Raw genomic sequence first — 14923 nt, 5'->3', positions numbered from 1 at the left:
TATTAAAAACACTTAATAAATTAAATAAGGGATGAAATAGCTAAAAATTAAAATTAAATAATTTGGTTTATCGGATTTTGTTTATATTCTTCTTTATTTAAGAAATATAATCAAAAAGTTGTATGAATCTTCTTAATAAATTAAACTTTGATCAGAAATTTCTTTTGAAGGCTTAATAATATTATAAAGAATTGATTTATTAGAAATATGAAAAATACTGTAAATTCCAATAATAATTAAAATTAAAATAAATTAATCAATTAAAATATTAAGTTAAGAGTCTAAATTAATTTTAATGATATATCCCCAAAAAGCTCTTGTTCCGACGCCACTGTACGGAAGAGCTTGCGCTTCAAGACTTTCTCGTTCTCGCTCAACCTCCCTCTCTTTGGGGCATTTCTCTCGGACTCTCTGTTACTCTCCTGAAATCTGACAGTTGAATGAAAGGCGAAGCGGCGTCAAAATCCGCCGCCTGGCAGCTTCAAATTGTAAATATTGCGAGCGGTCTTCTCGCAGCTACCAGCCCAATAGCCTCTCCGGAGTCATGTGTCTAGGCAGTGCGCATGGGCGCAGAGAACCACTCCCCTTTGAAGTTCCCTCCTTTGATTGTCTTTCTTTGAGCGAAGCGGCTGCTGTTGGCCAGCGGGCAATTCATTTGGCCAAGAAGCTTCGTGGCGTGCGGGCGTGTTGCTGAGCCGGAAAATGCGCGCGTAAAACCGTGATAGATGTGTGAGAAAATTGTGGCCCGCAACGGGAAAATTGGCAGAGCAAACAAGCGAGTGTGTAGCGTGCCATGTGCTTGTGTTTGTGGAGTGCGTGAATGAAGTGCCACGGAATCGTAGCGGAAATAGTTTGCTGGCCCATCGACTGGCCAGCCAGTGCGGGTAATTACCCTGGCTAAAACACCATCTTAGCCAGCTGTATAACCGGTGCCAGAAAACAAACATTCTTGGCTTAATGAACCCGTTGTCTTGGTCAGCTTTAAAAGCGCTCGGCAAAGCGTGTGTGGAATATGCGGCGTATACGCAATATTGGATTGTTGAAACAACTTGAATATGGTAGTGAAACTCATGGCGTATACGCAATCTTAACCAGCTTTAATAACCGCAGCACGCGGCAGATGCCTTTCGTTGTTTAATCAATAGCATATAGTTTAGGGAAAATTTCATTTTTGGCTGTCGCTCCTTTGCTCCTTTGTCTTTTGCATGCGTTAATGTCCTTTTGCAACAGTCGCCTAAGTAATTGCAAATTGCGTGCCGCAAGTTTACAAGTTATTTCCTTTCCTCCGTCCGTTCTCTCTCACTCTCTCTCTGCCGCTTTCTCTTTTTCGGTTGCAGCAATTTGGCTAAGAGCTTGCGTTGGTTGGGGGCAGGGGGTTGCGGGGGCGGTTAGGTGGGTCAAAAGGCGCAGCCACACGACACCAGCAAACAGCCGCAGCCAGGCCAGAGCCACAGCCACCAACCTACAACCTACAACCTGAAACCTCCAACTACAGCCTCGAACCACCAAGCCAACCATCAGCCGCAGTCAATGCGGCTAGACCAAGAGCTCCAGCGGCATCAGAAAGTCTTGGCTTGGCTTGGCCGTGGATTTAAAAAATAAATATCCGTTTAGACACTGAATACCCCTTAAAAGGAGGATACAGAAAATAAGTCTTAAACAAGCAAATAATACTGTGTAATATAAAATGGAAACTATAATAGGATGAGACTTAATAATTAACCATAGAGAAGTCTCTCAAACTTTGCAACATTTTTAGTAACTTTAAAGCATGTTCAGTTTTACCGACGGATCTTTCAGTAAATTTTTTTAAATAGTGAAAAAATAAAATCTAAAAAAAGGCAAAGTCATGATTATTTAAAGAAACATAAATTTACTAAATTTATTATCTTTTTAATTGATACATTTTTCATCATACAAACAGAACAGAATTTTTTGTTTGTAAACTTTTCAGTTGCTTGTTAAATCATTTTTGCTTTTTGGTTTCAGTGCCCAGTGAGAAGGAAATACGATAAAATTGCTTTTTTATTTCGATTTAAGTTTATTTAAGTTATTATTCAATATTTTCATGTGTTTTATGCGCTTTCGTTTTCGTAGATGGTTTAAATTTTTATTAAATAATCTTCTTATTTTAGGCAGTTAATTTGTTTTTTTATACAGAACTAAAGATTACTAGGACGAAATATACCTTATGTAAAGACTCTTTCACCAAAATTTTTAGGCACTTTTTCACTTTTCGTACAAGATTTATTTAATTTATAGCAAAAAGATAGCATCAGTCTTTGTAATTATAAAAGGTCTTATAACTAGACTCCATATTCGGTTTTATAATTTTGAAAGACCTAGCAATTTGATATCAAACTTTCTTTCTTTCAAGGGTATTCAAAACTTCGATTCAGACACAGGGTTAACCTTTCCTCAGAGTCGCTCTATTTTTTTTGTGCTTATCGATTTTCGACGGTTGACTGACGTCGGGGCTTTGGGCCAAAACTCGAGCCGTGAGCCGGCTAATAATGCTCAGTAGGTCAGCGCCGCGGCAGTTTGAAGTGCGTTAGAAGCAACAGTGGCCAAAGGCGTACTGAAACGAAACCGAAAACTGGCACAGCCCAGAAAGAGACAGGAATAATCAAGAGAGAGAGAGAGACGAGGCAAGTTATCGTGAGCAAGAGGGGAATACGAACCGCTGGCTCTACTTGAGGCGTATAAAAATAGCAGCCAGCTCACACACACACAAAAACCCAGTGGCAACTTCAAACGCGCTTGGCCTACTTTTCTGGGTAATGGGCTTGGGACGTCAACTGCTGCTGGTCCTCCTGTTCCTCCTCCAGCTCCAGTTCCAGCTTTAGCTCCTTTGGTTCCTCCTTGCCACATGCCACTTTTCAGCGCACCCGTTCGCCGCAACCAAGTTAAATCAAGCACACTCACAGGGGCACGGCAAAAAACAAATGAACAATATTAGTTAAGAAGATTTTTGTTACCAACTGAAATTCTTTCATTCTTTCTTTAATTCGGTAAATTAAATTATATATTAAATTAGCTGTGGTTATCCTCAAAAAATTCCATTAGCTGTGGTAGCTTTCACTTTTAAAGGTGATTATGCTTATCGAAAAACAACGATGGTCAAAAAATGGCAAATTTCAAATTGAGAAAGAGCTTTTCACAGTGTAAAATCAATAGGATCACCTTCCCACGCAAATGACCAAAGCCAAGGCAAAGAGCGAACAGTTGACCGTGGGGAGGAGAGTTGCAGGAACAGGCACAGCACAGCACAGCACAAGCGGCGTTAATCATACGCATCGTGTGCCAATCCGTGTCCAGCGAATGCAAAGTCAATCAGCGTTTAATTGACAGCTGCAGTCACTGCCAGACACGGCCAACACACAATGGCCGAGAGAAGCCAAAACCGCCCAGCAAGCGCCACTCAGGAACAACAATTAAAACGGCAACCCACTGAACAGGATTTGGTTTCGGTTACGCTTTTGCGTCCTGCTGCTCTGATGTAGGCCATTAGTGTTCCCAAATAAGTTGAGGTGCCACCCAAACGGAATCCGTTTGGAAAGTATTTTTGATTAATGATTTCGAGCCAAGGCTGACATAATAATTGTGGACGAGGACCATATAAATTGTTCATAATCAACAAATTCAGAAAGATAAAATATAAGTAAATATGCTTTAAAAGATAAAGCTCTTAGATTTAGCAGCCAAAAAACGGGTTCATTTGTGTTTGTAGTCTTTAAATGTTTAGTTAAATAATTTTTCTAGAATATCATTGTTATCATAAAAAATATAAAAGATACATTCATTTTTAATTTAAAAATATATGTTGTTAGGCATTATTTTTATTTATTGATTGAACAGCCGAAATATCATTTTATATTTAACTATATGTTATTATTTTCTTCTTAAATAAACACTTTTTTTTAAAGTTTTTACTGTGTAATACTTAAACCAATGCCTTGTTGATGTGCAATAAAACCAATATAAGCCTAATATGAGTAATAAAATATTAAAAGAAAACTTTAAAATATCTAGGATATACGAAGCTTAGACCAAATTTATTTAATTATAAATAAAAACTAAAGTTATGTAGCTTTCTCAATTTATAGAAAGACTAATTGCCTTTATCAAACTTTATTGCTGAGAGGTTATATAAAATCAACATTTTCTTTGCCTCTACACAATTAGCTGTATTGCTGTTTCTGACCAGTGAGATTGTTTTTCGTGAAAAGAAGGAAAATTGCAAACCGCAGAACAAGTTCAAGTCAGCTTAGGAAGACCCCCCGACAGTCGTTTTACCAACATCTCCCCCTACATTATTAGCCATATGGCTGTCAGAGATTGGTGGCAGTTGCTGCGGCAGCTCGAAACTTATCGCTCGATTGCAGATTGTTTCTCGGCTGCCAAGACGGCGCCGCAAAGTATGCAGCACTAAGTAGTCACAAGTTGGCCCTTCTTTTTTCTTTCCTCCATCGTCCTTCTTTCATATCATGGCATTTTCCAATTAGAACTGCCTTCTGGCCTGGCCAAGAGAGAGGGGCCAGCAGTGCTGGTGCCAAACATGCGTGGCACGTGAGCGGCAAAGGTAAAAACTTCTCGTTTCCCATGTGCGTGTGTGTGCATGTAAATTACAAAATCGTGCAAAAAAGGTGCCATTAAAAAGGCAGAAACAGGCAAAAAAAAAAGGAACAACAGCCACCCCAAAACACAAATGGGAACTTTAAAAGAACATCGAGTTGTGCATACCCTAGCAGACCTGTTCAAACATTCATGTGATCAGCAAAAACAGAAAGAAATCAACAACAGAAGGGGCATTCATTGGATTTGCGAAATAAAAAGGATAAACATGGGTGAAATCCTTTTTTCTAATACTTTATTTGAGGAATCCCAAATATTTTTTTACAGAAACATTACCGTAATGGCTTAGTTTGCGAGTAAATATTTATTTCTGTTAAATAATTAATTATGATTTAAGTACATTTTTAAATATTTTCTCTTTATTGGTTCAAGAATTTCTGATTTTAAGTTGTTTTTGAAAGACTTTTTCCGATATGTCTTAAACTGCTCAGAAAACTGTGTATTTCCGTTCATATTCTTCTGGTTTATTTTCAATTACACATTTACTTATTTTGATTACCTGAATTTTCACTTAGTAAAACGATTAGAATGTATTTAGCTGAAGTACATTTTTATATACCTGAAAATTAGTGTATTTTGTAAGGAACGTCGAATGTTATGCCTGGCAGGGCAGCAATTTAAATTCTCGCTTCACGCCCTTGTCACGCCTCTGCCTTATTTTGTGTCCCCGCAAACATTGCGTATACGCCGCGTTCTCCTACTCCCCCTTCCACACGCATACACTCTCTCATGCGTTACCTATATTCCATTCGTTGCCGTTTCGCGTTGCGTATACGCCGCGTACTCCCGTTTCTCACACCATTTCTGATGCGAAGTGCGTGCGTGTGCTGCATAATTACAGGTGCGCTGTGCTGTTGCGGTCGTCGATGATGCGGCTGGCTCTGGCGGTGCCAGGAGCACAGTTCCCGGGTCATAATTGTCGGTTGAATGACTCTCGATGCGATAGCAATAACAACAAAATCAGCTGCTGCTCCGGCAACCATAATATTCATCAATATCGTTCCATTTGACGGAGTGGAGAAATAGCAACAGCAACAGCAACAACGAACAAATTGCCAACAGCACCACCGCTAAAATTTCGGACATTGCGTCATGTTAGCAAGGGCACAGCGAACCGAAAACACAACACTTCAACAGCAACAACAACAACTACAACAACGGAAACAACAAAAACTAACTTCAACAACATTAAATAAAAAGAGAAAAACTCAAAAGATAAGGAGACGATCATCTTCATCAGGATTAGCTGGGGGAAAAGATGGTTCTCAGCACCGAATGGTCGCAGGTCGAGGTTATCGATCTGATCAACGATGGCAACGGTCTGGGCTTCATCCTTGTGGGCGGACGGAGTACCGGGGTGGTCATCAAAGCCCTGACGCCGGGGGGCGTGGCCGAACGAGATGGGCGACTTCAGCTGGGCGATCATCTATTGCAGATTGGCGAAGTCAATCTGCGGGGCTTCAGCTCGGAGCAGGTGGCAACAGTTCTTCGTCAGACCGGAGCTCAGGTGCGTCTGATAGTGGCGCGGCCGGTGGAGCCGACGGCCATCGATTACCAAACGCTGGCCTGTCAGGCGCCGATTATACCAACTAAGCTCCTCTCCGACCCGGAAGAACTGTCGCGTCATCTCTTCCAGAATCCGAGTTTTGCAACAGCCGCCGCGGCCGCGGCTGCCGCAGCAGCAGCAGCGGCTGCAGCAGCAGACTCCAGCAGCGGATGTGGCGTCTTGGATGTTGCCAGTTTGGTTGGTCTGGTACGCGGCGGTCCCGCTGAGGGCTCGGAACTGTCCGCCGTGGAACCACTACCACCGCAGGTGGCTCAGTTACAGATGACCGAACTGGGCGATCTGGCGGACTTTCCACTGCCTCCGATCCCGGGTGGCGGCAACTCGCTGCTTACGGATTCCAACGCTGGCCAAAGACCTTGTCCGCGACTGGATCTGGATATAGTGCCCTTCTCGATACTATCGCCACCGCCACGCCCCGCCCTACAGATGCTGCCCCTGGAGACCCAATGGCGATCCGTTCAGGATCAGAACCAGCACATAGAGACTGTGATAGCCGACAGCAAACGAAAGCTGTTGGCCAATGAAGATGGCGGCGGCGGTGATTCCGCTTCCGGTTCGGGTTCCGGCTCCCCCGACTCCTATATGGACTCCCCGGAAACGGAAACATACGTGGTGGAGCTGCATAAAAATGTTTACGGCCTGGGCATCACAGTGGCCGGCTATGTCTGCGAGGAAGAGGATCTCTCGGGTATTTTCGTGAAGAGCATCATCGAAGGTAGTGCCGCGGAGACAAGTGGTCAGATTCAAATTAACGATCGCATTGTGGCCGTAGATGGCAGATCCCTTTCCGGGGTGACCAATCATCAGGCGGTGGAACTGTTGAGAAACACAGACATCGTGGTTCATCTAACCCTGGAAAGATTCCTAAGAGGTAGGAAGTACGAGCATTTACAAGTGGCCCTCACGGAAATCAAGGGAAGTTCCGCACCCTCTGGCTTGGATAGAAATCAGGAGAAAGACCAAGACCAGGAGTCGCAACTATCTATGCCTGGGTCACCCTCGATAGCTACATTGAGTTGGTTGCCACCGAAATCATTGGATGCCGATTCCATAGCCACCGACGGCGATGAAGCCGTTGAGGCAGAGGATGTGGGCATTTCGGGTGCCGATGATGAGTGCATTGAGCTGCCATCCCGAGACACCGTAGAGTCGAACATGTCGCACGTGCTGGACCGCAGTGATCACAGTGGTGGAGTCACAAAACCCAATATCAGTCTAATAGCTCCGCTAACGAATGGCCGGAGCCTAATCCTGGCCGATGACAGTGGCAATGACACCGATGAGCAGTGTCCTGAGCCGGAACAGGAAACGGCAATGGTCCGAAAAGGTTCAAAGCCAGAGACGGAGAGATTTAAAGAACTTGAGGATCTGGAAACTGATACTGATCCCGATCCCGGACAGTTGCCAACGCCCACGAATGAGGCACCTGTGAAAGCGGCCAGCCCGACGGCCGCCTCGCTGCGAGTGGCATGGAAAAGTGAGTTTCCCGACAGTGAAATTTTAGTTGCCGAAATAAATAAACTTTCAGGTCTAGGGATCAGCCTCGAAGGCACCGTGGACGTGGAGTGCGGCATTGAGAAGCGTCCGCATCATTATATTCGCTCCATACTGGCCGACGGGCCAGTGGGTCGCCAGGGCATCCTGCGGCCGGGAGATGAGCTCCTCCAGGTGAACGAACACAAGCTCCAGGGATTGCGGCATATCGAGGTGGTCAAGATCCTCAAGGAATTGCCCGCCAGGGTTAAGTTAGTCTGTGCCCGTGGCACTCGCGTTCCATCGGTTATAAATACCTCGCAAAACCCGGAGGCCTTTGAAACTCGTAGCCTTTTGCCCGGTGGCCACCAGAGTCTCCAGAACCTGCTGAGCAAGGCCCAGTCGGAGAGCTCACTGTACACGTCCAGCACGGCGACTTTAACAGATGCAGCTGGAGCAGCTGGCGGATCGGGAGGGAATGCAGCTGGAGGAGCTCGCTCCAAGTCACTGGAGAATGTCTCCGGTTTGGCTCTGTGGAGTTGCGAAGTGACCGCTGTGGATATTGAGAAAACGGAACAGGGTTTCGGCTTCTCCATACTGGACTACCAGGATCCACTGGACTCGGAAGGCAGTGTAATCGTGATTCGCGGCCTGATACGCGGTGGTGCTGCGGAGGCAACCAATGAGATATATCCGGGTGATCGCCTAATGAGCGTCGGTGATCGCCTGCTTCAGGGTCTCGAGTTGGACGAGGCGGTGTCCATATTAAAGGCCATGCCGCCGGGACTCACACGACTGGGTATCTGCCGACCATTGTCCGCCTCGGACAGCAACAGTAATAGCAATATAGCCTCGCCGCTTGGCGATTCGGCCAGCACATAGTGTCAGCCCATCCCCGACGGCCATCAGGAGTCGGAGATAGAACTGGAATCGGAAACGGCAGCGGAAGCGGAAACGGAACAGGAACTGGAACAGTTCGCATTGTGTAAGTACTGTTTTATATTTATATTTTAAACTTTTTTTAGTTAAGAAAATCATAAGATATATCAATATAGAGAGATACATATATGTTACAAAAATCGGTTTGAAATTGAATGTTTTTTTTATGAAAATTATTATTAATACAGTTTAAGCTTAGACTTTATCTTAATTTTTGGAGGGCATTTAACAAATCAACTATTTTGACAATGCCCTAATAATGTCAAAATATATTTTGGAAAAATTCCTATATTCTTAGAGGTAACAAAATTACTCACAAAACAATATATTTTTTCAAGTATTAACTAATTAAATCTGATTTAGTCTAGTTCGGCTGTTTATTTCATTAAAATTTGATTGCTTTGTTTAGTCTACTGATTTTAAAATTGTGCGAAGAAACTAATGGCCTTCAGGAATGTTTTAATTACAAGTTAATAGTGTTATTTACCTCTGTGGAAAATGAAAAGCAAACTTATTCATCTGGATTTTCCATCAATTTTCGTACTTAAATTTTCAATTTTAAGTCGGCAAAAGATATTCATTTGTACACTTTCACGAAAGCTCTTGAATTATTAATGCCGCAGCTGTTGTCAAAAGTCAATATGAATGCGAATCGAATTCTTATTAAATTGTCACCTGTCACACCTGGCACCAATTTCCCTTTATGATTTTTCCTTTCACTTTTCCTCCGCATGCAGCGTTAATCAAGTGACAGTTTATTCATGGAAAACCTTTTTATTTTCGGGCGGATGGAACCCTAAACGTTGCCACATCAGTGAGCCCCCCCTGAAGTCAATTTCCTGGTATAACATTTTGGGTTAGCCCATATATATGAGATTTTCGTTTTTAATTGTTGCCCCTGGTAACGCCCAAAAGTCATTTCAAAAAGGTCACGCCCACCCCTGGGAGGAAATCGGATAATAAATGTGAATGGCCCATTGTCAAATTGATGACCGCTTGATATGCTTTTGAAGTAGTTCGTTTCTCGAATTACGCCTGTCTTTTTCTTTTCTTATAAATATATATCTATATATATATATACATTCTTTTATATATATGTATTGACCAAAACCTTTTCGTGTGGCTAATTTGCAGGCAACCCTTTTACCTTTAATGTGGGCTATTTTCCTTTATAAATATTTTGTTTGACTTTTTGAGTGGGGAATGTAATATTATTTTTAGATTTCGTACTTCCCTAGCAACAACGCTATGAGCTTAAAGATATAAGTCAGAACAATACATTTTTATATATCATTTCATCTATATTCCTAGTTTCAATTTGTTAGTTATAGCCTTGAAATTCCTAGAATAATATTAATTACCACCACTTTCTTCACATTTCATCTGTATCATTTTGCTAAGCAAATAATTCTTTTAATAACTAATTACCAAATTTCCCTGTTAGCTGACATTATTCTTGTTATAATCTTAGCCACACACACACTTATCTTCGTGTTTAATTCATTAGATTTGTAATTAAACAAAGACTAAATTGCAAGGCGTTTGACATATGCTGAAAACTTTTAATACCCAACACCTGAGAGAAAGTGTCTACAAGGCAGTTGGGTCGAAACTTTCCCTCTCTCGCAGAAAACTGAAAACCAAGTTTTTGGTCCACACAGTTTCTGGGATGGGCCTTGTTCACGCATAAATAATTTATGCATAGATATAAATACAAAAGTTTGACAAGCCAAGAGCACTCTGGCTGGACGAAGGATAAACTGAAAATTACCACTAATCTCTTGGGGTCGACATTTTCCCTTCATGTTAACCTCATAAATAGTAATTATCTTAATTGGCTCTCGCTGTTCGCATTCATAATTTACAATTTGTCTGGCTGACTGGCTGTTCTGACTGCTTTGGCTTTTGTTTAAAAAATCATTATTTAGCAATATTTTGGTCAGCATAAATAATAAGGGAAAACGAATGCTGTTGGCTTGGCCAAATGATTTATGCACGTGGCGATAGCGAAAAGTTCCTTGCCTCAAAACTAGCTGGATGATGGGTGGTTCGCCAGGTGCGAGATCAGGTGGTCTGGGAATCGAGCAAGTGGCGGTTGAATAATAAAAGCTCGGCCAGCAATTATAAAAATGTTTGCTATACGAGGGAATTTTTTCAATATATGTATATATATATAACTACGTATATACATAGCCCGCAGTGGCCATATAGAGTTATATGTACCCGCGGATATTTATGCAAGTGTGTGTAAATATTTGGGTGGATAGTCGTTTGTTGTTGTTTGCCCGTTTAATTAATTGGCTATTAAAAGTGTTGAAAATTGAAAACAAAATTTAACGCCGCTGCAGCAGCAGCAGCAGCAGCAACAATAGCATAAAAATAGCTTACCCTGACCCCGACAGATTTTGTTGGTAAAAACAGCAAAAATAGCAGAACAAGCAAATTGTTTTGAATAAGAAATGGCTTGTAAATGCAGGAATTAAATACTATAATCAATATATAATTATTCCTGCCTTTTAATCCCATCAACTATATGATAACTGTAAAAAGGGAAAGCGAATTTCGCGGAGTCAATACCCTGGGTAATAATTCACCCACAAAAAGCGAATTAAATGCCCCACAACAACCACATGGACTCGATGTTGGCCTTTTGTTTACCATGGCGGGCAAAATATTTACGCAATCAAAATATAATAAGCATAACAAACAACACTTTATAAAGGTATTATTACGAAAACTTTACTTGTGAATATAGTAGCATGGATTATGCTGTGAAAATGGTCATTAATTTGGTAGTTCAAATTCTCTCATTTTATGGAAAGGAAAAGCTGAACTTTCTAGAATTCTAACTATTTATTCAAAATATCAGAATAATTTAAAAACTCATATTATCTTTATTAGTTAAATTGTTTAAATCAAGAAGCATATGAATTGTTTCTATTTTTTATAACTTTAAATATTATAACAAAATATTTGAGCAATTTCTAAGCAGAAATCTTAAATTTTATGACTATTTACAGCTTGAGAAAAACTAAATTAAAACTAAGTTTTATAAATTTTAGAACAAATAATGAGGAAAATATTTATTAAGCTATATATTTAGCTTCTTCTCATATTTTAAGCATATATAAATTCTTGATTTTTATTAACAATCAGTAATCGAAAAGTTGAATCATTTCTTTAGCCTTTACTGAGAAGGCCTTCAATAACGTGTTAATTAATGAGACTCGCGTCATGCCCCAATATTTCCAAAACGAAACGAAAAAAAAAAAACAATGAATTGTTTACAGTTGGCAGCTTAGCAAGCCTGATGCGCTGGCGTTGCATTTTAAATCAAATGAATGTAAACAATGGCAGAGATGTCAGGTTGGTTGGACAGTCTGCCAATTTAATGCAGCAGCAGCGATAATAATAATGGTTCAAGAACGGCTGACAGACGGCTGGGTGGATTTGCATTTGTGGCGTTGCAATTCTACAAATGTAAATATGAAATACAAACATCATAATTCCACAGGCCCAACATGTGTGGGCGATTAATACTGCAAATTTTGTGCCTTTGTTGAAAGCCACTTGCATTTGCTGTTGGATTTTCAATTTGCTGATTGCCATGCTCATGAAAAGCACTTCAAAGAAAGCTGCCAAGGAATTTATAATTCATTAAACTTTATTATTTTCTTATGTGAATTTCTCAGTCAAATATTTTTAAAGAAAATCAAAGAAAGGATTTACAAGCTAAGCTGGGGATTGTAAAATTAAACAATTTCTCTGCATAAATATAAATAGTTTGTGTGATTTTCTTTGTTTCATATTTGAGTGCATAAATGTGTGGTAAATATTACATATTTCAAGGAAAGTGTTGCATTTCCTGCATTTAGAATTTTTTCATTAAAATGGCTTTGGGCCTGATTGCTGGGTTCTTCGAGGATATTTGCGCTTACAAGTATAACAGACTGCAAAAATAATTACGCCAGAACAAAAAACTCATTAAAACGCATTGCTCACACACCGCAAACATACCCATCAGTGGGTGTGTGTGTGAGTGAGTGAGCTTTCTAAATTTCCACAGTCTCTCTCCTTTTCCCTTGCCTGCCATTTCCATTTCCGTTTCCTTCGCCTAGGAGTGTCGGCCATGCATGGAAATCTATCAACGTCTGTGCCTGGAAGGCACTCTCCCAGTTTTTCTGCTGGAATGCCTTCTTTTGTGCACAGCAAACAATTAATACCGAAAACATAGTTTGAAACTTTAGGTTATTAAGGAATAACTTTAGAAGAAACTAAATTTTAAACGGGAATCGAAGTATGCATTTTATCGCCACGTTTCTTAGATATCATGAATATATCTTTGGGAGTTATATTGCACTTCAGATATTACGATTATGAAATAACCTGTAGCATGTAGGCTTGCTGGTGTTGTACTAACCATTTTTTATAATATTTTTTTTAAGATTTTGTCTAAAAAAATACAAAAGACTAACCAAAAGCCTGTTGTAGTGGCTTAAACTCATTTGAAAAGCTTACAAAAATATGAATGAACTGCGCGCTTTACACTATTTAACACAAATTAAAGTAATTGAGTTCAAAATATATTATTTTGTAACCCTGAGTTTTCCCCAGTGCACTCGTGTTTAAGCACGCAAGCGGGCCCCGGCACAAAAAACATTTATTTAATGCAACAATTGTGTAGATGAGGCAGCTGCCGGATCCGGGGGAATGGTATGAAGAAACAATAACGGGGCAAGAGCATAATACAGATAGCGGCAAGGAAGCGCAGACTATACTACATACTCGTAGACCCCTCTGTACCTTCTTCTTCCTCCTCCACCCTCAGTTCACCCTCTTTGTAATTGTCTGTGCATGAACTTCAAGCTTACACTTTGCAGCAACAGCAACAATCACAACAGCAGCAACAGCAACAACAACAACTAGTTGCTGGCTTTATCTTGGCATATCGACAACAAGCTCATCATCCCGTGCTTTGTGAGTTCCCATCACCCATCATCCATACGTCCCGTTGGCCCAATGCACTCTCGAATGCGTTGAATATGAGCTTGGCTTCAGTTATTTTTTCCACTTAGTACCCTATATTTTTGTGAATCACGAGGATCTTAGATTTATGCACTCAATCAATATAAAACAGACATGTGTTAAGAATTTTTTGTGAAAAGAATGTAGGATTTTTCTAAAGGAATGCCTATCAATCATCTTTGTTTGTATATTTTTTCTATATTTTTAATGTATAATATTTGATTAATTAAACAAAAATCTTAAGAAATATTTATGAATGTATGGCTTAAACATGTTGAAAAATATTTGGTATTCTTTAGTACTAAAATTTTTAGCTTAAAATTTCCATTTTCCTTTCAGTTTTTCATTTCATTCGCTCACATATGGTTCAATTATACGCTGATAACGAGAAGTACAAAAAATCTGCTGTCTCTGGTATTTTGTGGGCGTTTCATTATTTCAATCTTCTTCAAGTTGCTTTCTTTGCTTTCTTATTTTTGAGACCCAGCACTCGAGTGAAGTGCATAAATTCGTATTGAGTGTTCGTCGTTCTCGCGATATTTATCTGGCCTGTCGCTTATGGCCGTTAATATCCCAGGGCCTACTTAATAAGGCCGAAAAAAGGGGGGAAGTGGAAGCGGGCTTGACAGCGCTTTAAAAATACATAAAAATTAACTGCTGACGCAATTGCCAGGGGAATGAAAGACGAGGAAGGAGCAGAAAGTTGGCGGTGGATGAGCTTGAACAGCCGTTCCGCTGACGCACTCACTGCTCATAATTCCCATAATTGACAATGCCACTAGGCCACCCAACACCGCCCACTACCCCAAAACGAACGTCCTTAATTTCCGACCCGCCTCTTTTTGGCTTGTCATAAAATTTGTAGCGAACTCAACTGGCAGCTTATAAATATTTGACGATTTGCGTTCGCCGGCTCGTCAACTGATTTACTTAACTTACTTAAATACAAATTACCTCCAAAATGCAGTTGCCACGCCCCCGGCTCAACCTGCTGCCCCAAATATATATAAGTATATATATCCAGTTGGTTGGCCTTTATAAATATGGTAAGTAAATTGCGAATTCCGTGGACCTCGAAGTCCTTATTGATTTTTCTCTGACTTTGTTCGCTCTCTGTGAAAAACAAAGGGGAAACATATGTTTTCATATTTAATTACACCCATTCCACACAGAGTGTGTGTTCAGGCGCACGTGTGTTGTTGCAGATGTATAGGTGTGTGTGTGTGTTTGTGGGTGTACTGGTGAGTGTAAGTGTTTTATGAGCATTTTGAGTGCGCCTTTTTG

General features: G+C 40.6%; 1 protein-coding gene across 1 annotated transcript in view; it reads left to right on the top strand.

Moving 5' to 3' along the window:
• The first annotated feature begins 679 nt into the window (after positions 1-679).
• Positions 680-14923, top strand: part of LOC108116952 (patj homolog) — a 30511-nt gene continuing 16267 nt past the window's right edge. Inside the window, exons 1-2 of the mRNA XM_017229105.2 lie at positions 680-884; positions 5477-8660. Coding sequence (XP_017084594.2) covers positions 5894-8557 — 2664 coding nt within the window. The 5' untranslated portion in view covers positions 680-884; positions 5477-5893 and the 3' untranslated portion in view covers positions 8558-8660. The remainder of the gene's footprint in view (positions 885-5476; positions 8661-14923) is intronic.

Source organism: Drosophila eugracilis, unplaced genomic scaffold (assembly GCF_018153835.1).
Source record: "Drosophila eugracilis isolate 14026-0451.02 unplaced genomic scaffold, ASM1815383v1 contig_415, whole genome shotgun sequence".
Lineage (NCBI taxonomy): Eukaryota > Metazoa > Arthropoda > Insecta > Diptera > Drosophilidae > Drosophila > Drosophila eugracilis.
The sequence above is the reverse complement of the archived record's forward strand: the minus strand, read 5'-3'. Positions and strand labels throughout refer to the sequence as shown.